Source organism: Macaca nemestrina, chromosome 17, assembly GCF_043159975.1.
Source record: "Macaca nemestrina isolate mMacNem1 chromosome 17, mMacNem.hap1, whole genome shotgun sequence".
In the NCBI taxonomy this organism is placed as follows: domain Eukaryota; kingdom Metazoa; phylum Chordata; class Mammalia; order Primates; family Cercopithecidae; genus Macaca; species Macaca nemestrina.
This window is the reverse complement of record NC_092141.1, coordinates 18,180,010-18,207,133: the sequence shown is the minus strand read 5'-3', so window position 1 is coordinate 18,207,133 and position 27,124 is coordinate 18,180,010. Positions and strand designations below refer to the sequence as shown.

At 48.6% G+C, this 27,124-nt stretch overlaps 1 protein-coding gene across 5 annotated transcripts in view; it reads left to right on the top strand.

The window, feature by feature from the left end:
* LOC105491061 (target of myb1 like 2 membrane trafficking protein) overlaps window positions 1-27,124 on the top strand; it is a 131,580-nt gene that overhangs the window by 59,807 nt on the left and 44,649 nt on the right. For 4 of the 5 annotated variants that reach the window (XM_011757192.3, XM_011757189.2, XM_011757191.3 and 1 more), the window contains exons 2-4: window positions 7,137-7,221; window positions 15,958-16,036; window positions 21,096-21,245. In XM_011757192.3, the coding sequence (XP_011755494.1) occupies window positions 7,137-7,221; window positions 15,958-16,036; window positions 21,096-21,245 (314 nt within the window). The remainder of the gene's footprint in view (window positions 1-7,136; window positions 7,222-15,957; window positions 16,037-21,095; window positions 21,246-27,124) is intronic. The other variant, XM_011757193.3, reaches the window with a different exon arrangement.

The window sequence follows — 27,124 nt, the reverse complement described above, 5'->3', positions numbered from 1 at the left end:
GCTTAACAACCAAAAGAAAAAGAAAACTACTCAGTTTAAAAATGGGACCAGGCATTGTGCCTCATGCCTGTAATCCTAGCACTTTGGGGGGCCAAGGCAAGAGGATCATTTGAGGCCAGGAGTTCAAGACCAGCCTGGGTAACATAGCGAGACCCCATCTCTACATAAATTTTTTTTTAAAAAATTAGCTAGGTGTGGTGGTGCATGCCTGAAGTCCCAGCTACTTGGGAGACTGAGGTGGGAGGATTGCTTGAGACCAGGACTTGGAGATTGCAGTGAGCTATGATGCTGTGATATGGCCACTGCACTCCATTCTAGGTGACAAAGTGAGATCTTGTCTCTTAAAAAAGGGGTTGGGGGGGCAAAAAAAATTGAATAGCTATGTCTCCAAAGAAGATATACCATGGCCAAAAAGCACATGAAAAAATGCTCAACATCAGTAGTCATTAGAGAAATACAAAACAAAACCACAGTGGGATAGCACTTCACACCTGGTAAGCCAGGATCCCATCATTGAATTGGTGGTACCAATATTTGATCCTGGTTCTGTCTCTAAAGACTGGGCATTTGCATGATATAGTCTCACCTGCTAGCAAAGGCTGAGTTTGGATCTGAAGTTAGTATCTTGGAGGAATTCTGAAACTGCCCCATCCTAACTCTCAATTCGTGAAAGGATACCATCACTACTATTTTAATAAAAGTTTCGTATAATCCACGCTTCTGCTCATACTCGGATAATACCATAGAAGACCTCTGTACAGGCTGGAAGTATCCTTGTTTTACTGGATGCAGTTATGGTGAAGTGACACTTGTTTTTTACGTAACATACTAGATAGAACTCACACATCCAAACAAAAGCTATACTTTACAAGCAGTGACAGCACACTCCAAAAATATAGCTGTTGCTCAAAACATTTGTGCAGCAGTCTTCTGTCTGCATTAAAAAGCCTCATTGTTTTATTTACTGCTCTTTTTAAATTTTTTTTTTTTACCTGAAAAAGATATATCCCTAACCTTTTCTCTTTATTCATTACACTTGGCACTCAAAGACTTTTGACCACCCAGGTGCCTCCAAGCCCCTGCTCTGAGAAAGCAGCCCCACCTGCAAATAGTAAGAATCTGACTTCAGATGAATGCAATACACAGGCAGAGGACTGGGCAGGGGCTTGGAGGCTCTTGAGATTTGGAGAAATCTAACCAAAGTCAGTCCTCAGATGGCACCAGGCTGGCAGATACCGAAGCAGTATTTGATAATTGTCTACAAGGTGGGGAAAGTGGAGGAGGAGAGGAAGGGATGAGAATGCATGTCAGCAATGGTTAAGAGCCAGATAGGCCCCAGAGATGCCCTACCCCCTCCCTGCCCTTTTCATGCATGTGGAAAAGAGAGTAAAAGTCATAAAGCCAGCAAGGAGCAGACCTGGGCCTATCAGGGAAATCAGAGCCCCCTGAGGGAGGGCAGGCAGGGCTGGGAAGAATGTGGGTGGTGGTAGGCACCATCCGTTTAGTCTAGAGAAGAAAAGACTGAGGGCAGAGGCTCCAGGAAGGTTAAGGGGGTGGACACAATGTAGCCACTGAGACAGCAGTGTCCTCTGTCACCCTATGGCTTATCCAGAGGCAGAATGAGCCCCAGGTGTGCTGGGAGCCTGCAGCGGTGAAATGGTGCCTGCCTCCTGCCCCTGCTCTTCCTGCAGCTGTCTCTGAACACCCCTCCTCTTCAAGGTGTCGACTCACCACCTGGGTCACACACAGTAGGGGCATGTCTGCAGCCATAAATCCAGCAGCCTCCTCAGGAGGAGACTTACCCTGATGGAAGCAGCTCTGCCTGCAGGCCTGGGCTTGCTGCTCTTTTGAGCCAGGAATGGGAGAGGACAGCTGGCCAGGGGGTAGTCGTCTCTCCCCTTCACAGAACTCAAGCTGTGGCACAGACTCTCATGGAGAAGAAAGTACGGAGATTGCACTTTGGTAGGGCCACAAGGGATACAGTCTTGGGAGGCTTAATAGAGGAAATATTAAATCAATGAAACCTCATTTCCAAGTTCGGTTTAGCAGCAGAATCCATTAACCTTATATTCACCCTCTCCTTTCCTCTTATGATACTGGGGAAGGGTTCAAAGGCATGATAACTTATCCTCAGGGTCAGCGCATTCTATTCAATTACTGGGATGCGAGTTTTCAAGCTGAAAGATATATACTCATTTTGATTATAAAGAACCAACCCAAAAAGAATGCTTCTTTCTTTTCATTTTGCAGAAAATGCCACACAAACACAACCATGGGTATTTAGCTCTACTGAAACAGATGAGGGAAGTAAGGCTGACAGAGGAGCTCAAATCAGTTCTGATTTTTCTCTTCATAAAATAATTTCCAGCTAATCAAGAGCAAAGTTGGATCTGATTGCCTCTGGAACTAAGGCCACTCAATGTGGACTCCCTCACTCAGTCCTGTCCCCAGGCCAGAGGAAAGCAAAGTTCAGTCTCATTTATTTTGTCACCTAAATCGTCAAAACCTAAAATAAAACCTGGTGCAACAGCAGAAACAGAGTGCTCTACGGAGCAGTGGGGCAAGTCGTTCCCACCAGCCAGCCCTCTGGACGGATAATTGTGAAGTGCTGACCTCTCTGGTGATATGCTAATGGCCAAGGACTGGGCTGGGAAAGAGGCTGGGTAGGGCGGGCCAGGCTGGGCTGGACTGGACAGGGCAGGGCAGGCCTGAGCTCGGGTAATCAGATACAGCTCCCATTAAATCTTCAGTGCGAGAGCAGCATAGCATCCTGATGCCGTTGCCATGGCATTTTCTCTCGCCTGGGGTAGGACCCAGGCCAGGATGCCCTGAAGCCTTGACGCTGACAGCAGTGATAGTGCTGGCTCTGAGCATGGTTTTTCTGCCCACCCACCCTCGCATGCTCTCTGAAACCCAAGGCAGCCCTGTTTGGAGGAGCCTCGCAATCCAGCGGCTTGGCTTTTTGGCTGCCGCTTTCTGCACTTTGATGTTAAATATAGTGACTTCAGAAGCTGCCAACACCAGAAGGCAAAAGAGGACTGGTTTTAGCATTTTGCATTCAGCAACATCCTTTCGGTGAGAGTGGAGGAGAAAACAGCCAAATGATCTACCTCCCCAACCATCAAGAGTGTTGGGGGCTGGGCACAGTGGCTCGTGCCTGTAATCCCAGCACTTTGGGAGACTGAGGCTGGTGGATCACCTGAGGTCAGGAGTTCGAGACCAGTCTGGCCAACATGCCGAAACCCATCTCTACTAAAAATACAAAAATTAGTGAAGCATGGTGGCACATGCCTGTAATCCCAGCTACTGAGGAGGCTGAGACAGGAGAATTGCTTGAACCCAGGAAGCAAACGTTGCAGTGAGCCGAGATCATGCCACTGCACTCCAGCCTGCGCAATGGAGCGAGACTCTGTCTCAAATAATAATAATAATCATCATCATCATCATCATCATCCCTGAATCCCACCCCATACCATTCAAAGTAGAACCTCTGGGGCATGAGGCTCAGGTATTGGTGTGCTCTAGAAGCTCCCCAGGTGGTTCTCATGTGCAGCCAGGGCTGAAATCCACAGCGTAGAGGAAGGGATGCGAATGCGATCATTCATCTGATGTAAATGCATTGCACTGCTGCCAAGTGCTGGGCACTTGGACCCAGTGGAAGGCAAGACAGACCTAGTCCCTGCCCTCCCGGAGCTCACAGCCCAGAGGGGTAAGGGAGTCAAGTGACCCTGGCTCTGGTCCTGGCTCTACCACTGAGGATCCTGAGCTCCGGGACCTTTCCCTTTGCTTCTGCAGGCCCCAGGTTTCCTGTCAAAGGAGACTGCAGGCCCAAATAATCTCTGATCCCCACCCTGCTACTCCCTTACGCAACAGTCCATTGACCTGTGTGTAATTTTTCTGTCTTTTTTGGTGTGGTTTTAAAAATATATGTAACATTAAATTTATCATTTTAACCATTAAACAAAAAGTATTTTAAGAGACAGAGTCTTACTCTGTCACCCAGGCTGGAATGCAGTGGCTCAGTCATATCTCACTGCAGCCTCAAACTCCTGGACTTAAGCAATCTTCCTGCCTCAGCCTCATTAGTAGTTAGGACCACAGGTACAAGCCAGTATACCCAGCTAATTGTTAAATTTTTCGTAGAAACAATGTCTTGCTGTGTTGCCCAGGCTGTTCTCAAACCCTGGATTCAAGTAACCCTCCTGCCTCAGCCTCCCAAAGTTCTGAGATTACAGGTGTGAGCCGTCTTGCCTGGCCCATTTTAACCATTTTAAAGTGTACGGTTCAGTGGCATTAGGTATGTTCACATTGTGTGCAACCATCCACACCCATGTCCAGAACTCTTTCATTTTCCCCAAACTGAAATTCTGTGTTCATTAAACAATAACTCCCCATTCCCCCGCACCCCCCAACAGCCTCTGGCAACCACCATTCTGCTTTCTGTCTTTAAATCTGACTATTTTAGGTACCTGATGTAAGTGGAATCATCTTGTGTTTGTCTTGGTGAATGGCTTATTTCACTTAGCACAAGGCCTTCAAGGTTCAGCCATATTGTGCATGCAATAGGATTTCCTTCCTTTTTTATGGCTGAATAATATTCCATTTTACTTATATCCATTTGGGTTATCCATTCATTAGTTGATGGACACAGGCTGTTTACAAATCTTTTGACTGTTGTGACTATTGCTGCTATGAACATGACTCTGCAAATATCTCCTCAAGGCCCTGCTTTCAGTTCTTTTGGGTATATACTCAGAAGTGAAATTGCTAGATCATAGGGTAATTCTGTGTTTTGTTTGTTTGTTTGTTTTGTTTTTGAGATGGAGTCTCGCTCTGTCGCCCAGGCTGGAGTGCAGTGGTGCGATCTCGGCTCACTGCAAGCTCTGCCTCCCAGGTTCATGCCATTCTCCTGCCTCAGCCTCCTGAGTAGCTGGGACTACAGGTGCCTGCCACCAAACCCGGCTAACTTTTTATACTTTTTTTAGTAGAGACTAGGTTTCACCATGTTAGCCAGGATGGTCTCGATCTTCTGACCTGGTGATCCATCCGTCTCGGTCTCCCAAAGTGCTGGGATTACAGGCATGAGCCACTGCGCCTTGCTGGGTAATTCTATGTTTTAACTACCATCCTGTTTTCCATAGCAGCTGTACCATTTTACATTCCCATCAAAAGTGTAAAAGGGTTCCAATTTGTCTATATCCTTGCCAACACTTGTTATTTTCTACTTTTTTGATAGGAGCCATCCTAATGGGTGTGAGGTGATGTTTCATTGTGGTTTTGACTTGCACTTCCCTAATGCTTAGTGATGTTGAACCTCTTTTCATATACCTGTTAGCCATTGGTATATCTTCTTTGGAGAAATATCATTCAAGTCCTTTCCCATTTTTTAATTGCATAGTTTGGGGTTTTTTGTTGTTAAGTTATAGGAGTTACTTACATCTTCTGGATATTAACCCCTTATCATATATATAATTTTGCAAATATTTTCTTCCTCTGCAGGTTGCCTTTTCACTCTGTTGTGTCCTTTGATGCCTAGAAGTTTTTATTTTGATGTAGTTCAAAATGTTTCTTTTGTTGCCTCTGCTTTTGGTGTCATATCCGTGAGATGATTGCCGAATCTAGTGTCACGAAGCTTTTTCACTATGTTTTCTTTTAGGCGTTTTTTAGTTTGAGCTCTTACATTTATGTCTTTGATCCATTTGGAGTAAATTTTTGTATATGTTATAAGATAAAGGGTCCAAGTTCATTCTTTTGCATGTGGCAATCCAATTTTCACAGCACCATTTGTTGAAAATACTGTCCTTTCCTCACTGAATGGTCAGAAAGTCATTTTGTGGATGAGATAAAATAATGTACATGAAGCACCTAACACCATGCCTACAGTGGCTTAATAACTGATGGTCCTGGGCCGGGCGCGGTGGCTCAAGCCTGTAATCCCAGCACTTTGGGAGGCCGAGACGGGCGGATCACGAGGTCAGGAGATCGAGACCATCCTGGCTAACACGGTGAAGCCCCGTCTCTACTAAAAATACAAAAAAATTAGCCGGGCGAGGTGGCGGGCGCCTGTAGTCCCAGCTACTCGGGAGGCTGAGGCGGGAGAATGGCAGGAACCCGGGAGGCAGAGCTTGCAGTGAGCCGAGATAGCGCCACTGCACTCCAGCCTGGGCGACAGAGCAAGACTCCGTCTCAAAAAAAATAAAAATAAAAAAAAAAATAACTGATGGTCCTTTCTTTCTCCCCCTTATCTGAAATGTAGTTTTAAACTACAGCAGTTGATTTTTAATAATCCCAATAGCAAATACCTGTATAGCACTGTGTGCCAGGCTCTGTTCTAAGTGTTTCATGTATATCAACCCATTTAATTTTCATAACATATATCAGGTAAGTACTGTTGTTTTCACTAGCTTTGGCACCTAGAAGTTAAGTAACTTACCCAAGACCACACAACTAGTAAGCAGTAGAGCCTGTATTTGAACCTAGTTTGGTAGGTAGTTTGGCTCCAGACTCTGTGGGTTCATAAACCTAATATCCTCATGTTTGGGGTGATTTTTGATGGCTTAGGCCTGTCATAAGCTTTTCAGTCTAGAGTTTGGTGAATGAAGAACCTAGTTATAAACTCCAGCCTTGGCCGGGCGCGGTGGCTCAAGCCTGTAATCCCAGCACTTTGGGAGGCCGAGACGGGTGGATCACGAGGTCAGGAGATCGAGACCATCCTGGCTAACACGGTGAAACCCCGTCTCTACTAAAAAAATACAAAAAAAAAACTAGCCGGGCGAGGTGGCAGGCGCCTGTAGTCCCAGCTACTCGGGAGGCTGAGGCAGGAGAATGGCGTAAACCCGGGAGGCGGAGCTTGCAGTGAGCCGAGATCGCGCCACTGCACTCCAGCCTGGGTGACAGAGCCAGACTCCATCTCAAAAAAAAAAAAAATTAAAAAAAAAAAAATAAATAAACTCCAGCCTTCAGGCCAGGACTTTTCCCAGGTGTTCTCTTGTGATAATAGCACCCCTAGAATGGCTCTGTTGGCTCAGCCCATCTGCTTGGGATGAGAATGTGGTGGTTCTGGTCTCTTCCCATTTCCTGCCGAGGCCCACTTATTCCAGGAGAAATGTAAACCCATTTTCTCTCTGATTTCACAGAAAAGGCAACAGATGGCTCCCTGCAAAGTGAGGATTGGACATTGAATATGGAGATCTGTGACATCATCAATGAGACGGAGGAAGGGTACGTGTGCCCCCCTCTCCTGGGAAGCCTCTCTCAGCTTTTAGGGGCCACTCAAAGCTTGTCAGGGCCTGAGGGTGGCAGATTTTATTTTTTGTTTTGTGTTCTAGTCTGTTTGGTTTGGCATTGAATAAGCTGACGCTCTGAATTATCTGTCCTTTTTGTCTTCATCCCTCCCCCACTTGCCCAGTGGCAGTGCTGGAGGTAGAACAGAGACACCTCTTTTAATCACCTGCTTTTAATCACAAGTAGAAATGAAGCTGCTTGATTACTTGGTTCCCAGTGGCCATTAGTCTCTGCAGCCCAAGTGTCACCTCTTCCCTCCCCTCCTTCCTGGCCTCTGCCTCTCCTTCACAGCCTATCTCTGCCCCGGTTTGCCGGGAGTCAGAGAGCACCACAGTGTCCATGGAGGGAGGTCCAGGGCATGGAGCAGACACAGCCGGGAGTGGGAAAGCGGCATGAGTGGACTTAGGCCACGTTGCCCCTCCTGCATTCCTGCACTGCTGGATCCATTCCCGTTGTTATTTCCTGTATCCTCTTCTTTTGTTTTATAGCTGCACTCGATTTGTACTTCCTCCAAATTGGTCTGTATTTAGCCCTCTGTCCATACAACTAACGCTTACTTTACTATAGCCATGCCCTCTTAAACCATTTTCAGAGTGGCAAGGAGAGCAGTTGGGACTCAGGCATCCCTGGGCTGGCATCGCAGCACTGTCACTCTAGCCTTGCCATGTGTGAACTGGGGACCAGCCTCTCAAGCTTGGTCCTGTTTTCATGCAGCAAATATTTCTCAAATGACTACCTTGTGCCAGGCCTATTGTAAATACTGAGGACACAGCAGTGAACAAGATAGATTCCTTCCCCTTGGGGAGCTACCATTCTAGAGTAGTAGGGAGGCAGGCCATAAACAAGATAATTAAACATATAACCTGGTCAGATGAGGACAAGACTGTGGAAGGGAGATGGGGAGAGAGGAGGCTAGGAATTAGCAATTTTAAATAGAGTGATCCAGAAAAGTCTTGGCTGGGTTGGGTGGCTCACATCTGTAATCCTAGCACTTTGGGAGGCCAAGGTGGGCTAGTCGCTTGAGCCTAGGAATTCAAGACCAGCCTGGGGAACACGGTTGAATCTTGTATTTACAAAAAATACAAAAGTTAGCCAGGCCTGGTGGTGCATACCTGTAGTCCCAGCTACTTGGGAGGCTGAGATGGGAGGATCACTTGAGCCCAGGAGGTCGAGGCTGCAGTGAGCCATGAGCATGCCACTGCACTCCAGTTTTGGTGACAGAGAAAAACCCTGTCTCAAAAAGAAAAGACAAAACAACAGAAAAGTCTCATTTAGAAGGTGATATTGAACAAAGACTTAAAGGAGATGAGGGTGTAGGGGGTGAGGATTATACAAGGGAAGAACTGTCAAGGTTCATGGAACAGCAAACCCAGAAGTCCTGGGACGGGGGGTGTCTGATGTGTTTGAGAAATAGCAAGGTGGCTAATGGGCCCGGAGTGGAGTGGTCAAAGAAGAGGGTACCTGGAGAAGAAGTTAGTGACATATTGGGGATCCAGATAATGCAGGGCCATGTAGAACCAGAGCGACTCTGGCTTCAACCTTTTTGGAGATTCAAGCAGAGGAGGGGTATGGTCCCAGTCTTGTTGGAAAGAGGACAATCTGTTTGTTCAGAGTGGTCTGGCTGGGGGCAGGCCAAGGACAGATGCAGAAAACCCAGCGACGGCCTGGCATAGTGGCATGCACCTGTAATCCCAGCACTGCACGAGGCTGAGGCAGGAAGATTGCTTACACCTAGGAGTTCAAGGCTGTGATGAACTAGGATGGTGTCACTGCATTCTAGTCTGGGGGACAGAGTAAGACTCTGTCTCTAAAAAGAAAAAGAAAAGAAGAAAGAAAACCCAGTGAGGAGGTTATCACAGTAATACTGGTGTGAGATGATGGTTAGAAGTAATGGGATTCTGAATGTGTTAGAAGGTAGAACCAATGAAATTGGCAGACATGGGAAAGGAATGAAGAGTCAAGGGAAATTGCAAAGTTCAGGGCCTGAACAGCCATGGGATGGAGCTGCTGTTTCCTGAGGTGGAACAGGCTGGGGAGCAGAGATCAGGAGTAGATCTGTGCTGCCAGCCGAGCTCCTGGAAGATGTGACAGGGAACCGCACAGGGGACTCGAGTTGGGGGCAGTGGCCTGCACTGGATGAAAATGTGGGAGTCTTTGGTGAAAGGTGGCATATTTTCACCAGCTAAATATAGGTGATCAACTTGGTACCTGGCACACAGATGTGACTCACAAATAGTTGTTAGGGACTACACATCTCTAATGCCATCATCACCGGGCTCAGAGTGGCTACCTTCCTCATGTCCTCCTCACACACCACTCATTCACTTGTTTGTCCAGTCATCCGGCCATGTTTACTGACCCCCAGCGGCGGAGGTATAGCAGCTGCAGGATGCCAAGGTGAATGTTCCAGCCTGCCCTTGAAGGCTCACCTGGAGGGACTGGGAAGGGCTGTGGCCAAGGCCTGTCCCTGATACCATGGTCCCAGAGGGAAAGGTGGGTACAAATGCCTCGTGGAGGGACTGTCTTCCAGGATGGCAGGAGAAATGTGTCCCGTAGCCAAGGGTGACGTCAAAAGGGCCAGTGTGTCAAGGGATACAAATGGTCTAGGGTAGACAGGGTGATGTTGGGGGAGCAGGAGGGTCTGGAATCCAGCTGGAAAGGTAGTCAGGGTCAGGTGCCGCATTCTCTGGTGTCTGCGCTTTACCCTAGAGGTGGACATCTGCTTCGGCCCCTTCCCTCCTGTCCCTTCCTGCTGCTGAACCAGCAAGTTGATCCCTTGCTAACAAGCCTTCAGGGCCTTCACAGACACTTAGGGTAAAAACCCTAACCAATACCCTCCTGAGGAGCCCCAGACCCCTCGGCAGCTCCGCTTTGAGCTCTTCAACCCTGCTGATCTTTCAGCTCCTTGAATTTTCCACATTCCTGGGCGCAGCTTGAAATTCTCTACAGATTTGAGCAATATACAAATAGGTTGGCAACTCTTATCTTCCAGTGAATTGCTCAAATATCTCTATGGCTTGAGGGCAGGAAGCCCAGGAACCCCAGGAGCTTCCTCATTCTGAAGGGGCCATGCCTTCTTTTTCAAATCCTCAGTTCCCAGAAGGTTGGTCACACACATCTTTCTCTTCAAGTGGCTAAATCTCCTGTTGCTACCTTTTTGACTGAGAGCACCTCAGTGATTCCTGAGAATGTTTTCTCCTTGCTTCTGCTGTGAGGTGTTCCAAAATCTCTTCCTAGCCAGGTGCAGTGGCTCATGCCTGTAGTCCCAGCTATTCAGGAGGTTGAGGCGGGAGGATTGCTTGAGCCCAGATGTTTGAGACCAGCCTAGGAAACGTGGTGAGACCCCATATCTTAAAAAAAAAAATCTCTTCCTGAGTGGAAGAAACTCCCACAAGTTGGACTGACAGTAGGGCGCCCCACCCACCCCTTTGCGCCCTCCCTGAAGGGCCTCTGACCTGCCGTCCCTTCTGTTCTCGTCATTTCTCTCACTAAGTAGAGCCCGTCATTCACTGGATCTCTCAGTTTGAATCTCATTTCCCTAACCCCCTTCCCTCCTGATTTGGACAAGTCCTCTGTTATATGATTTCATAACCTGTGTTGTACTGATGCTCATCACAGTTTAAACTTATAGATCTGTGGGACGGTTGTTAGTGTCTGTCTTGCCCTGCAACCCCCACAAGGCTGTGAGCTCCATGAAGACAGGATTTCCATCTGTTTTACTCACCATTTTGTCCCTAGCACCTAGCACAATGCATTTGATTAGCTGTTAATAAATATTTGTTAAATAAGTGAATAAATGAATGAAGTCTCTAAGGCACTCACAGTCTGATGAGGAATGCAGGCATATAAACATAAGCATAACACAGCATAACAAGTGCTGGGTGGGGGGCAAGGAGAGAGAGAAAAGCTATGTATAGCTACGGACACTAGTGCAGTGGCAATGGTCAGCCTTGGGACTTTTGGCAGCAAAGCCTTCTTGGAGGAAGTGACACCAGACTGGAGTCTTACAGAGTGCCAGGGTATCAGCCAGATGAGGCAGGTGGATAAAGGGGAAGAAGGTGGACACCCCAGCCTGGAGCAGTCCTAGGTCACCACTCGCTTATTGTGCGATCCTGTGTGAGTTACTTCATCTCCCTGTGTCTGTGTCCCATTTCCTCATTTATAAAATGGGGTTGCCAATAATACCTATCTCATAGGGTTGTTATGAGAATTAAAGGACTAAATATACATGAAGTATCTGGCTACATAACTGTATCTTCATATCCATACTATATATATGGATTTACTATTTCCCTTTAAAGATTTCCATTTACCTTGACTTTTGTCATCACTTTCATTTGGGTGTCAGTTATCTGCCCAGTCTTGGTGAGGATCTCTGTGGATTCACTGCCCTTACCCTCTCTGCCATCTCTGAGCACTTGCCATGTGCCAGGCCCTGTGTCCAGCCCTGCAGTGCCTCATCACAAGCAGCGCCCCCTACCCCCAACAGTTCTATATGGTAGTGACAGCCTGTTTCAGTGTTAAGGAAACTGAGGCTGAGTAGTTTGGTCACTTGCCAAAGGCCTTGCAGCACAACTGGGAAGGGCACATGCAGGATGCAAGCACAGGGTCACCTGGCTACAGCCACTGAAGTGCTGCCTGTACTTCTTGTATTTATACAATGCTTTACCAATGGGAGGCTGTGGTCCTGGTGGGTGCAGATTGGTAAACTGCCCCAAAGGCCTCTCCCTGGGCTTTCCCTAATGTCCAGAGCTGAAGTCACCATCGGCCTAAGGAATGCTGATGCCTAAGGCCTTGTATGACAGTCCTTCAGGCATTAACCAGGAGTGGCTGACTGAATAACCTACCTAAGACTCTTTTTATTTATTTATTTTTGAGATGGAGTTTTGCTCTTGTTGCCTAGGCTGGAGTGCAATGGTGCGATCTCAGCTCACCACAGCCACTGCCTCCCAGACTTAAGCAATTCTCCTGCCTCAGCCTCCTGAGTAGCTGGGATTACAGGTATGCACCACCACGCCCGGCTAATTTTGTATTTTTAGTAGAGACAGGGTTTCACCATGTTGGCCAGGCTGGTCTTGAACTCCTGACCTCAGGTAATCCGCCTGCCAAAGTGCTGGGATTACAGGCGTGAGCCGCAGCACCCAGCTGGGACTGTTTTAGACTCTGTTTTCCAGGCCTCACCCCAGATCTACCCAATGAAGGCACAGCTTGTGGATTTGGGAATTGCACTCCAGGTGACTCGGATGTGCAGCTCTCATGAGGACCCCCTGACCTGGGTCGTTTTCATGGCCATCTCTGGACCCTCCTCAGCTCATAGAATCTTTGTCTGTGTTCTACCTTCTAAGCTGGAGAGGGCACAGAGGAGAAACTGAAGACATACAATAGAGCAAGATAATAATGGGGAGGGGGTGTTTCGGGTGATGGCAGAGGGGTAGCCGTGTCCTCCTTGGGGGTGATGAGGAGAAGGCTTTTCCAGAGAGTAGTACTGAAGCTGAAGGACAATATAAAGGCTGTGGCTGGAGGGATGACAGGAGGCTTGTTTGGGTATCAGGGAAGAGTTCTTGTAAGTCCAGGGTCCAGGGAGACTTTGAGGAGCCTGATCATGGCCCAGAGGCCAGATCACAAGGCTGTGAGCACTGCATGAAGAGCCTGACCTTTCCCCGGAAAGCTGCTAGGGCTTGGTGCCTTCTCAACACAGGCCACTGATTCTTCCTGATCCTTTCTTTCTGCTCCCTCTTGGCTCTTGACACACGCTTCTGTCTCTTCTCCTGGTTTCCAACTCCACACTATCTAATCTGCTGCAGCTTCTTGAAACTTTGTGATTCCTTTGACATGACTTTGATCCTCCTCTCTGAAGCTTCTCCCCCGGGGAGAGAGATAAATACTTGCTTTTGTGCTCACCCATCACGCTCAGCCAGTACTTCCCACAGCCTGTGGATGAATTTTCATTTTAAACCTCATCCAGGAACCTGCTGACTGTCTGATTTCCCACCCTGGCCCCCACACCAGGAGAGCCCTGAGTGTGCTGGTCCTCGGCCAGCCAGAAGTGATTGCAGCCCTGAGGCGCTCTGCCTATTTTCCTGTTCCGTGGAAGTTCAAGAGGACAGAAGAGAGATAGGACTGAGGGTTGTGGCAGCTGTGGGTCAGGGACAGCGGTGGTTTGGCAGAGCCTTGGAGAGAGGATATCAGTCCATGCTCTTGGCCAGTAGCCACGGAATTTCAGCTCTCAGGCCACAAACAGCCCTCAAAGCAGAGAGCCGGTTAAGTCCCGTATTTGCAGAAATCAGCATCCCCTTTTGGAAATGGCAGCCAGACTACAGACATAGTTGGCCTTGGCCCCAGTCCCCGTGGAGCCTTGTGTCTGTCTCATCAGCCCTTTGACCCAGGGGCCACGAATTCCTGCAGGGCAGCCATATGTCAAGCTGGGAATGGGAAACAGGTGATTCAGGGTGTTTTAAAATTTTCTTTCAGAAGCCTTGCTCCTTTCACTTTCTTTCTTTTTTTTTTTTCTTTTTGAGATGGAGTCTCACTCTGTCACCCAGGCTGGAGTGCAGTGGCATGATCTTGGCTCACTGCTACCTCCACCTCTCAGGTTCAAGTGATTCTCTTGCCTCTGCCTCCAAAATAGCTGGGACTACAGGCACACACCACCATGCCCAGCTAATTTTTTTGTATTTTTAGTAGAGACAGGGTTTCACCATGTTGGCCAGGCTGGTCTTGAACTACTGACCTCAAGTGATCTACCCACCTCGGCCTCCCAAAGTGCTGGGATTACAGGAATGAGCCACAGCGCTGGGCACACTTTCTCTTTTTTATTTTTCTTGAGATCGTGTTTTGCTCTTATCACCAGGCTGGTGTACAATGGCGTGATCTCAGCTCACTGCAGCCTCCGTCTCCCAGGTTCAAGTGATTCTCCTGCCTCAGCCTCCCAAGTAGCTGGGATTACAGGCAGCTGCCACCACACCCAGCTAATTTTTGTATTTTTTAGTAGAGGCAGAGTTTCACCATGTTGGCCAGGCTGGTCTCGAACTCCTGTCCTCAGGCGATCCACCTGCGTTGGCCTCCCAAAATGCTGGGATTATAGGCGTGAGCCACTGCGCCTGGCCCAGTTTCTCTTAAATTAAGCTGATTAGCAGAACGTCAACCCTTTCCCCTCCTCGACTTCCTCATACACATTTGAAGGGGCCTTTTCATTTGGTAAATAGAGTATAAATGTTTTAAAACTGTAGGAATAGGAGATCCCTGACTTACAAACATTCAATCTGGGAAAGACCAGTATATTGACACATAGATTAGTGGAAGGCTGGAACCCACGTGTGATAGCAAAGGGCTGGCCCACAGCCAGACTAGGGGCTCCTCAGAGCATAGGGTAATGGGTCTGCACAGGGGCTTTGTGCCAGGGGCAGCTCCTAGGCCCACAGCTTTGTTGAATCCTGAGTTAGAATAAATTAAATTACATGTTAGACACAAGACCTACACGTAATACGTGTACTTAGAGGGCTGGCTGGGAATCCTAACTCTAAGGTATAACAGTAATTAAGGAAGAACTCACTCCAACTTCCAAACAACTCCACTCCAACTTTTGGACATGGCCCATTTGTAAACTGAGTACTGTCTATAATTCTACAACATTTTCTCTGGGAATCCACCTCAGATCTGTCACCTAAAAACACAAAACTTGTTGGGTGTTTTTTTTGTTTTGTTTTGTTTTTTTTGAGACGGGGTCTTGCTTTGTTACCCAGGCTAGAGTGCAGTGGCCGGATCTCAGCTCACTGCAAGCTCCGCCTCCCAGGTTCACGCCATTCTCCTGCCTCAGCCTCCCACGTAGCTGGGACTACAGGCACCTGCCACCTCGCCCGGCTAGTTTTTTGTATGTTTTAGTAGAGACGGCGTTTCACCGTGTTAGCCAGGATGGTGTCGATCTCCTGACCTCGTGATCCTCCCGTCTCGGCCTCCCAAAGTGCTGGGATTACAGGCTTGAGCCACCATGCTGGGCCAAACTTGTTGGATTTTAAGGAGACTCACTTAAACTTTCTCTGGGAAAAGGAGTTCCATGGAATTCAGGAAGAGCCGGGCATCCAGGGCTCATAAGTACCTGGCACTCTCTCTATCTCTCTTATGGTTTCTCTGGAAAAACTCTCTTCTATGTACCCACACACCAGTGGGTTAGTTATGGTTTCGAATAGTAATACTTGCATGTGATACAGAATTCAAAAGGTCCGCAAAAAGGCAGTCCAGGGAAAAACCTCCCTCCTCCTTTTGTTCCTTTCCTTAGGGGCAGCCACAGTTACCAGGTTGTTATAGCTCCTTCTAGAGAGTCTCTTCCTTACGCTGACATGAGTGCTATGTACGTTTGCTTTCCTTCTATAACTCAATAGCAAGCTTTGTACACTGTTACGCAAAGAACTTTATGCACATGTCTTTGAGTTTGGTCCATATTGGTACATGAGTTTCTTTATTCTTTTTTTTGCAGCTGCATAGTATTCCATTGTGTCAATGGCTTAATTTAACCTGTAGTGTATTGATGGACATTCAGTTTGTTCCCAGTCTTTTACATTTACAAACATGCTGCAGCCAGCGAATAGTCTTGCATATATGCTAGTTCACATATCTGTAGGATCGTGTCCTCAAGTGAGATTGTAAGTATCTTTATATGTCTGTTCTTTTTTCCAGGCCAAAGGATGCCATTCGAGCCCTGAAGAAGCGGCTCAATGGGAATCGGAACTACAGAGAGGTGATGCTGGCATTAACCGTGAGTGCTATTCTCCTTGGGGAGGGAAGTCATCTGGGGAACTCCTTGCTCCTGGCCTTGCCCCCCTCACAGGGCCTTCCCTCTGCCCACTCAGCACAACCTCTGAATGGCTTGGTGCCTGGACCACCGGAGTCCAGCAAAGCCTTCTGGTATTGCCTTTGGGTTTTCCTGTCCTCTGAAACAGGGAGTAGTGAGCTTCAGTTTGGTAAATGTATACCAGCAGAAGATAAGGTATGTGCAGTGCTGTCAGGTACAGAAGGCCAGAGCAGAGGAGCTAAAGGTTTTGGGTGGGTCCCTTTTCTGCCACCAGCCTGCTCTGAGACTGAGACCAACTCCTTCTCTAGATATCAGTTTCCTCTTTATAAAAATGTTGGCCAGGCACGGTGGCTCATGCCTGTAATCCCAGCACTTTGGGAGGCCGAAGCAGGACAATCACAAGGTCAGGAGTTCAAGACCAGCCTGGCCAACATAGTGAAACTCCGTCTCTACTAAAACTACAAAAATTAGCCAGGCATGGTGGTGCATGCCTGTAGTCCCACCTACTCGGGAGTCTGAGACAGGAGAATCGCTTGAACTCAGGAGGTGGAGGTTGCAGTGAGCTGAGATTGCACCACTGCACTCCAGCTTGGGCAACAGAGTGAGCCTATGTCTTTTTTTTTTTTTTTTTTTTTTGAGACGGAGTCTGGCTCTGTCGCCCAGGCTGGAGTGCAGTGGCCGGATCTCAGCTCACTGCAAGCTCCGCCTCCCGGGTTTATGCCATTCTCCTGCCTCAGCTTCCCGAGTAGCTGGGACTACAGGCGCCTGCCACCTCACCCAGCTAGTTTTTTGTATTTTTTAGTAGAGACGGGGTTTCACCGTGTTAGCCAGGATGGTCTCGATCTCCTCACCTTGTGATCCGCCCGTCTCCGTCTCCCAAAGTGCTGGGATTACAGGCTTGAGCCACCGCGCCCAGCCGAGCCTATGTCTTTAAAAAAAAAAACTTCCACCTATTGAGTACCTGCCCCTGCCCCTGCCTGGGTCTGTGCTGAGCTTTTTGGACATTAATGAAGATGTTTACAACCACCATTCAAAAGAGATTTCACTATCCCCCTCATACAGATGAGGAAACTGAGGCTCAGAGAGGTCTGGAGGTTTACTCAGCCTTCACAGCTAGTGAGGTACCGAGCTATGGATTGCCATCATAAAGTGGTCTTTCGCATGGGGTAAAAACTGAAAATAGCTACAAAGACTCTTGAAAAAGTCAGCCAAGTGATTTTTTTCAGAAAGGAACAGACCAGATTTTTGCCCTTACCAAAGCTGTCAGAGAATTTAAAGACGACTTCAGGTGTTATTTCTGTCTTGAGAACTAACAGTTTTTCAGATGTGGCAAAATCTGGGCCACAGTGAGTTCTTAAAATAGAAACTGTAACAGGTCACCAGGTCGACTTCTCTGGGGCTTTGAAATAGTAGGCTATTTTTCCAAAACAACTATGTTTCCTTTTAAAGCAGAGAACCTGTTTGGATTTTTTGCCCAAGCGAAACCCCAAAACTTATTAAGAGAGTTTTGCCAGGGAATTGGGATTTGAATAATAAAGGAGAAAAGACTGGTTGAGAAATAGGGAATTAAAGCTTTTATTTATTTATTTTCTCAGAATTTGAACCACAGCATTCACTAAACCAGGAGTGATGCCCAAAACGAATGGCTTTCAATAACTCATATCACCAGGGAATTAGCTCTAATATGTCAGGGCATTTTACTGCTATCTAAAACTTCTCCATTTACACACCCAACTTCATGGTAATCATGTTGGATGAAAATCTTTCTAAAGTGAACTCTGCGTTTACTTGCCTTCCTCTAGCAGGGCATGATGGACACTCTTTGACACTTTGACCTTTCCTGTGGGTTAGGTCTTCACTATAAACCCAGCCATGCCTTTGGGAGGCCTGTGAAATGCGCAGGGCTGCGTCCGAGGCCCCATCCTAGTGCACTTTGCATGGTCTCGCGTCTGCTGATAGGGCTTCACTTACTCTGTTAGTCTCTTTCAGTCCTCCTGTTTCCTGTGGCCCCTTCCTGACTTCATATCTGTACCCACCAAGATTGTTAATATTTACCCAAAATAAGTTAGTAAGAAGCCCTGAGGGGCTCTCTGCTTGTGTCTTCGTTTGTGGACTTAAACATCATTTCTGATTGCTTGGAGGCCCCTTTTGCTTTCTCCATGGCTTTTGGCTTCATTCTGAAAAATTACCACTGTATGTTTCATGCCTTTCAACCCATAGGGACAAATCTGCCAGGGTCCTATTTGGCAGGGTGGCCTAAAGTGGCTCTTGCCAGCCCAGGGAGGACCTCCTATATCTCCTGCTCAGATAGGCTTTGGGGCTGCTCTGTGACACGTGCATCTCTGTCCAGCACACTTCCAAGGCCAGGCTGGAACACACTGACCTTGAGGACTGCTGTGCAGGAGAAACTAAGCATGTATTTCCCTAAAGGCAGGCAGTGGTTCCTGCCCACTGCTGCTCTGAGAGTGGAGTGGAGCCCCAAGCTGCCCCACTCCTCAGACCTATGCCTCTTTTTCCAATTCTCTTTCCTACTCACAATTGCAGCCTCGCCTTTCCCACCTGCTTCTCACAAAATAAAGCATACTTCTTCCCATCTGCCTTGACCCCAACACCCCACTGCCTGAGTTGGGAGGAAGGTTTTAGAGAATCCTAGAGAGAAGGGTGCCTGTAAGGCCCTTGAAGGCAGAAAGAACCCCTCTGGTTCATCTCAGTGCCCCCATGGATCACTGCGAGAGAGTGAATGCCAGTTACCTCATGGTTACCAGAATCAGGCACAAGCAGAGACTCAGAAAGGAAAATGCCTCCTTGGCTCAGTAAAACCTATGGTTGCTCAGAGGCCCTGAGGGTGCCAACCTCCAGAGTCTTCCTTGGCAAGCCCACAGGAACCCGGGGCCTCCTAAGGTGCAGCCAGCAGCGAGGCAAGGAACGATTCTGGCTGGCTGCGAGCTGCCTGGCATGGGATTCCCAGCTTTGGCCTCCTAGGTTAAGTTACATGGTACCTCTGATCCTCCGCTTCCCCATCTCTAAAATGGGATGGTTCCCACCTTACAGGGTTATTTCAAGGACCAAATAAGGGAACTGTAAAGCTAACACATGTTGCTTGTCATCTGAGGCACTCTCAGCTGATGTGGCTGCTTGGAGGAAAGCTGTGAGGGACGGATGGCCCTGTGGCCTCAAGGTGGGTAGGGAGACTGGGGCTCCAGAGAAGGCTGATCACAGCTTCTGTGCTCCTTCTGGCACTGACTGACAATTTGTACCTAGATCAATGTCTTCATCTTTCTAAACCGCTTAACTCTAAAACATGGGATATTAAGGTCCACTTAAGGAGAAGTAATTAGTTGTGAGAATTGGATAACATTCCATATGTTATGGAAGGATCTCTCATGGTGCCTGGCGTATAGTCACATTCAGTCAGTGTTCCAGTTATGGACCTTTCTTTACAGCTGTGATTTGTCCAGGTAAAGCCCAATTGCTTGGACCCAGCCCTGTGGGATGACTGCAGAAGTTAACTAGTGGTTGGATTAGTTTGAGCAAATGAAAATAACTGAGGTAGTCAGAAATGTTCCCTGTTGCTGGTGACATCGTTTTGAGGAGGCATTCCCTAGTTAGCAGACTGTGGCACTGGGGGCTGGTGGCATGGGAAGGGCCAGGTAATCCTATGCGTTGGTTTACAGAGTGCTGGGAAGTTCAGAGAGCTCCTCCCAGTTAGTACCTCCGAATTCCAAGAGGCTACACACCTGTCCTATGGGAGGATAAGAGGCCATCCTCTTCCTCGTGTGTACAGCAGCCTTCTGAATAGTAATCATGTAATCACGTAATCATGGTCATCAGTTATTGGGCACCTCCCCTATACAGGATGCTTTGCTAGGTGCATTATTTTATGTATGTATGTATGTATGTTTTTGAGACAGAGTTTTGTTCTGTTTCCTGAGCTGGAGTGCAATGGCACGATCTCGGCTCACTGCAACCTCTGCCTCCCAGGTTCAAGCGATTCTCCTGCCTCAACCTCCCAAGTAGCTGGGATTACAGGCATGTGCCACCAAGCCTGGGTAGTTTTTGTATTTGTAGTAGAGGCAGGGCTTCACGATGTTGACCAGGCTGGTCTTGAACTCCTGACCTCAGGTGATCTGCCCACCTCAGCCTCAGAAAGTGCTGGGATTACAGACATGAGCCACTACGGCTGGCTTATGCTTTAAATGTATTCTTGCTAATCTTTCCAACTGTCTTGCAAAGGAGAGCTCATCATCTCTGCTTTACAGATGAGGATGCTGAGGCTCAGAAAGATCTGTCCTGGGCCATTCAGGGAGAAAGTGGTAGAGCTGAGATTCGAGCCCTCACTGACCATCTGGCCATAACCAGTATGCTGGCTTTTCTGAGCAGCTAAAGCCTGTGTCACTCGTTTTCCCAGATAAGGGAGGAGCAGGCAGGGTCTGAATCGAACATGGACATTAAAGTCACCTGGCAGCTGAGGTTCATAAACCATTTGTCAAGAGTGGAAAATCCTTTGTCATTGCCAATTTTGGTTGCAGAAGCAGGGTTGAGTGGGGGATGTGTGTGTGCATTTGCTTTCTCACATATAAGGGCCAGTAACTCATGAAGCAATTCAAGCTGTCATAGCAGCCTCCTCTTGTGACAGAGCCCATGTCCCATTGGCTAATGCCTCATACCCAGAGGCCCAGAGAGAGGAGTTAAAATGCTAATTTTCAGGGACCGCTCAGTCATTTTGATCCCATTAAAACACTAGCATCCTTCTCATGCAAAACTGGTGCCTCAATTACCAACTAATTGCCTGATTATTGTGCAGGGACAGGAGACTTCAGTCAGTAAGGGCCTGCTGTCATCCCTGGAGAATGGAGTGTGGGAATGCGTGTGCCATGCAGGTTTGGCTCTGGAGGAGACGTGTCAGAAAGCTGATCTAGGAGCAAGACAGAGCGGGTGGTGGAAACTCAGCTGCGCTCCTCAGTTCCCAGTGTCTTCTCCAGCTCCCACTGTGGTGACCCCTCTCCTTCCCTCCCCACATCAGGTGCTGGAGACATGTGTGAAGAACTGTGGCCACCGCTTCCACATCCTTGTGGCCAACCGAGATTTCATCGACAGTGTTCTGGTCAAAATTATCTCTCCCAAGAACAACCCTCCCACCATTGTACAGGACAAAGTGCTTGCTCTCATCCAGGTAGGTTGGACCCCTTGCCCAATTTGTTGGGACAGAGTAAGATGAAGTCTCTTATTTATGAGTCCTCATGCTCTCCCACCATTTGGAGGAAAAAGATGGGGGCTTCTACATTTAAATATTTGGTGCAAAATACTTTAAAAAACATTATCATCCCACTGGAATGAAATTCTAATTGATGGCTCTCCAGCCAGTTGACAGAGCCTTCCTGAAGCTTTCTGGGTGCCGTCCCTCTGCTGCCCACAAAGTCAGGTAGGGTGGCCTCAACAGGCCTCTGAGAAAACGTGGAGTAGGAGGAAACATGTTGGAGCTACATGCGGGTTTGGTGAGGTCACAGGGCAGGGGCCAACTCTGGGTCAGGCAGAGCAAGGTGGGGGACTGGGGATGGTTTTAAGGGATGTTTCACTGAGGAGATGACATTTCTGTTGGACCCTGAAGAATGATGGGGAGTTTGGTAGAAAAGTCAGTGTGAGAGACATCACAGGCAGGGAGAATAGCGTGTGCAAAGGCCCCGATGCATCAAAGAGAGCAGCTGGCATATTTGGGTTGTATTTGTTATCACTTGCTCTGTTACGAAATTACCTCAAAACGTAGTTTCAAACAGAAAATGTTCATTATCTCTTAGTTTCTGTGGGCCAGGAATTCAGGAGCAGCTGGCTGGGCAATTCTGGCTTGGAGTCTCTCTTGAGGTTGCATTGTCTGAAGGCTCGACTATAGCTGGAGGTTCCACTTCCACCATGGTGCACCCACACGGCTGTTGGCAGGAAGCCTCAGTTCCTTGATGACTATTATCAAGAGACCTGAGTTTATCACCACGTGGACATCAAGATTAGGTCTTGATGACCTAGCCTTGGAAGTCACTTACCATCTTTTCTGTTATGTTCTATTTGTTAGAAGGGAGTCACCAGGCCTAGCCTAAGAGTAGGGGAAATAAACTCCATCTCTTGAAGAAAGGAGGATCAAGGAATTTGTGGATACGTTGTAAAGACCACTATGTGGGGAAGGCGGTGTAATGAAGAATGTTGGGGGCAGGGCTTGGGGCGGGGGAGCAGGCAGGAGATGGGGCCAGAAGGATGCCCAGAGGCCAGTGGCCATCATGCTGAGGAGCCGTGCTTGGTCCTGTAGGCAGTGGGAAGCCATCAAAGGGCTCTGTGCTGGGGTGTATGCAGACCTGGGTTTTAGACAGAGCACGTGGTGACAGGGCAGAAGGCACGTAAGTCAACAGGCACATCCAGCCTGAGTGATTAGTGCCGTGGCAGACGCAAGACAAGGGCCTGCGGGAGCCAAGAGGAGAGACCAACCCAGGACTGGGCATGGAGCTCCAGCAAGGCCACAGGGAGGCAGCCAGGCAGAGGCAGCGGAGAATTCAGAAAGTGGAGTGCCAGGGCAGTCCGGGCTCTCAGATGGGTCAGGTGTGCAGCTGGAGAGGAGCCTCTGTCCATTCCCTGTGCTCACTTCCCTCTGCCTGAAACGTCCTTCCCCAGCTTTCAGAGCAGTGACTCCTCCTCATTCACATGTGCCTCGGAGGCCTCCCACTGGTTTTAAGCACACACCCTCTCTGTCTCACATCATCCTTTTTTGTGGTCTTCAAGACTGGCTTTGCTAACATTTATTTTGTTTGCCTCACTCTTCTTTCCCTAAGAACCCAGGGACATCATGTCCCCAGGATCTAGAGCAGTGTAATGTGTAGAGCGGGTGTTCAGTATTTTTTTATAATGAATGAGTGAATGTAGTTAATTCTGAGGAGCTCCGGGAGGCCTTCCCATGTTTCCCCTAGGGTTGTCCCTCGCCCCCATTCTGCCCACCCAATGTCCTTCTTTCTCTCTCTCTCTCTCTCTCTGACACACACACACATGCACGCGTGCACGTGCACACGTGCGTGTACTTTACCTTCCCCATATACCCCACCCTACCACAGCCCTTCCTTCTGGGGCTGCACTCCCCTACCTCAACACCTCCAGGAATTCATGTTAGGAAAACAAATTGTGGCTTCTTCTCACAAAGCACGTCCTGTCCTTTCTGACCCCGAGGCCTGTCTGGGCCTCAGGGTGGCCAGCCCACCCCATGGCAAGCACAGCTATCACAAGGGGTGTGGACTACACTGCCCCTGCTGACTGTGTAGGGACCATGGCTGAGGGCAGACACAGCCTTCTTCACTGACTGTGGCCCACGCCTCTACCCCAAGGATGCCTGTCCTCGCACACCCTGCCCTCACCTCCAAGCTTTCCATTCAGGATCACCCCTCCACACATTCCAGCTCCTCCCAGCTTTCACCCACCCCTGCTGCTAACCTCAGACAGGTGTAGTAATTTATGTGGGCATTTGCCACCTTATCTGTAAAATGGAACTTGGGGTTCTTGCCTGTCTGCTCTCAACCCTGAGCCCATGAGATCAGCCCATGGTGTGACGTGACCAGCACCATGTTCTGAGGCCTCCCCCTGCTGGCCTGGCAGTAGCAGTGTGTGCTGGCCACGGGGACCTGAGCAGAATGGGGCCTTGAGATGCCTTGCAAGCTTCTGCCTGACTGGACACAGTTTCCTGATCCAGCTGTGAAAAGCATGGGCTTCAGATAAGGGTGCTACTCCTAGATGGGGGTTGATAACCCAGCTGGAGAGTGTTCTTCCTCTCCGGATTTGCAGTGTTCCTGAAGAGCTCTCGCCTTTGGTAACGGCTGCCCAGCAGAGGACAGCAGGCAGCATTCAGCTGTGGGTGGCTTGGCTTCTGTAACAGGGGGAACCAATAGAATAAACAGAATCCCTAGCCCTTTCTTTTTTTTTTTTTTAACTTTTAATTGAATTATATATACAGGAAATCACACATAAAAGTGTGTACAACTTGATAAATTTTCACAAACTGAACATGTAACCAGCCCCTGCATCTGGAAACAGAATATGAACATACCCAAAACCTCCCACCTTCCGGATGATCACTTGCCTGAGCTCTCACAGCATAGACGAGTCTTCTCTGTTCCTGAACTTCGTCCAGAGTGCTCTGTTGCCTCTGCTGTGTTTGTGGGTATCACACACATTATTGCCTGTGATTCTAGGTCTTTTATTCCCATTGCTGTACCAAGTCCTATTGTGTGAACACGCTGCGGTTTCTTTACTCCTCCCACTGTTAATGGGGACTTGGTGTTTGCAGTGTAGGGCTACTGTGAAAAATGCTGCTATGAGCATCTAGCACTTGACTTTTGTTGAGCATATATATTCCTTTTTAATGGGAATATATTAAGTTGAATATGTTAAAGTGCCATCTTTGTTGGTCAAAAATGGCCAAATATTAGCAATTTCACATGTATCCACCTTATACTGAGGTATGAGGTTGCTGGGTGGTGGGGAATGGCCTCCATGGGGCTCTTGGGTGTCCTCGGTCACCAGCACCCAAGAGTGTTAGTTGCTTCACATCCTCACCCACATACCCTGTTTTCAATCTTCTTCATTAGAGCATGGAGTAGTATTGCATTGGGTCAACCTTTTTTTAGCCCCTTTGAGAAAGAAAGTACTTTTGTTTGCATGTTGAATATACTTTAGAAAACCTTAAGGCTCCCCCAGAGACTCTGACAATTCCCCCAGGAGAGAAAGTGCTGCTCCCACCATGAGACAAAAATGGGGTTAGAGGTGACAGGTCACTGGCTGCCTTGCCAGCCTGTGAATAGGTAGCAGCTCTCATATCAATGCGGCTAGGCTTAGAGGAGGTTCAGCTAAGTGTGGGGTGCCAGAGCAGCAACAGACTCCTCTGCCCCATCGTGGTGTCAGGATGCTTCTTGGTGCTCTTCAGAGAAGTGGGGCAGGGTCAGTCCTGGCCCTACCCTCAGGGAGCCAGCAGTTTAACTGGAAAAACGAAGGTTTGCAGATGACAGAGGGCAAGGGCCCAGCCAGGAAAGACTTAAACTGGCTTTTGACTGTTTGTGGGTTGGGGGTGGAGTGGGCTACAGCCTTAACCTTTCCATTCTGGAAAAGTAGATTGAATGTGTTAGCACTTGAAAAGCTTTCAAGGTAAAGGGGCCACACAGATGTGCCTCCCTAACACCTTCTGCCTATGAGGCATGGTTGGGGGTCCTGGCAGAGGTAGAACTCATGGCTCTGATTACCAGCTGCTGGCCAAAGCCCACTGCCCCTTTGGTTGCCCTGGGGATGGTGGAAGCAGAGCCGCAGCCAGATTGAGGGGAAGGGGGAGGTTGGGCTCCACACTAGCTTTTCCAAAGTCTCCCTGTGCCTATAGGGAAATGGGTGATAGAGGTCATCCGTGCACATCTGCTTGCCCCCAGCCCACCTTCTGATTCCCTTTCAGAGTGCCATTCGCAGGCATGGTCAGCCTACCCAGTGGCACGTTTACCATCAGTAGCACCCTGGCCAACTGCAAAGAGAATCCAGCTGATGCCTACCCCTCCTTCCCCCACTGCACTGCTTCCCTTCCCGTATGGGGGCTTTCTGTCTTCTGGCTGCCCTCCAGCCATCCGTAGCCACCCCGTCCCCCTCAACCCGCCAAAAGCCAGACCCAGCAGCGTGGTTCTGGGACCTTTTACCAACAGGTGCGAGGGCTCAGTCGGCTTACCCTCACCACAGGGTCTGCCTTTCTGGATGGAGCCGGTCTTCCTGGGAGGATGGGAGGAGAGACACATTGAGAGTGGTGCAGCCTGGTTAGTAGCTTGCTGACACTCACTCCTACCCCCGGGGTACCAAAGACTTCACTTCTGACAGCTTTCAGCTTCACTCCGACGTTTTCACCTCATGCCTTGGCTGGTGTTTTGGCTTGTGTTCCTTTTTGTTTGCTCACATTAAGCCCCGTTTGTTGAGAAGACAAAAAGGATGCCCCCACTCTATGCCTTCCCTGAGCCTTTCCCTTGAAATTGTTTTCAGGAGCAGAAATGGAGTCATCCTGGCAGAGTCACCTCAGTGTGGTCATGCCTCCCCGGCCCCCTCCCCATGCCCCAGCAATAGTCTAAAAATACTTTCTTTCCACTGAAGAAAGTGAGCTGACTGAGGTGGGGATGGGAGTGGGGACAGGAGAAGCTGGAGATGTGTGTTCTTTGAAGACATCAGAGCCTGGTAGCTGGACTCTGGCCAGATTCTGTGTGGACAGCAGCTCCCTGGGGACCCTGTCACTGGGAATAGGAAGTCTGGTCTTGGGGCGTAAGCAGGAGCTGACAGAAGCTCTCTTCTATCCAAAGGCATCCCAGAGCCTATAGTTTAAATCAGCCATGGTTTATTGGTCTGAAATTTGATGATTCAAAGCTTTGTCAAAACTTTAAGGGATACAGAAATGAATAGGATATGGTTTATGTTTGTGTCTGGTTTTAGTCTGGGGTTTTGTATACAGTCCAAAGGAATGAAGGAGATCTGAATTGATCTCTTTCCTTTTTTCTCCTCATTAGACCTTCCTCTGGGTCTTCCAAGCCCCTAATCTTGTAGCCACAGGCAGGAAAAGAAGGCTTCCAGTGAGCTGGCCACTTGGCCATTAACCAGCTAGCTCCTGTGACAGGCCCTCAGAGTGTGCCCACACCACTGCATCACTTTGCTTTCTGAAAAGGCAGCTTTCGGGGAGGGTAGCCTGCCCCACCCTCTCTGCTGCTCCCAGGCTTCAGGTTAAGGGCTCCAAGAGTGGCCAGACCTCCTGAGGCTTACCACATCTCCCCTAGGGAGTATCCTCAGCTGGGTCAGCCTTCCAGCACCCCTCCTTTGTCACTGTTGCTTCAGTCTGTTGACAGCCTAAGTGGCCATCTTTCCTCTGTTCTCTGAAGTAGTAAAATAAGGATGCTTAGTAACTGTGAGAACTGAATTCAGTTTAACCTGACAAGTGTTGACTGACTGCCTTCTCTGGGCAAGGGTGAGAGGGACTCGGTGTCTGCCTTCAACAGGTATCTGGGCTGGGTGCAGTTGGCT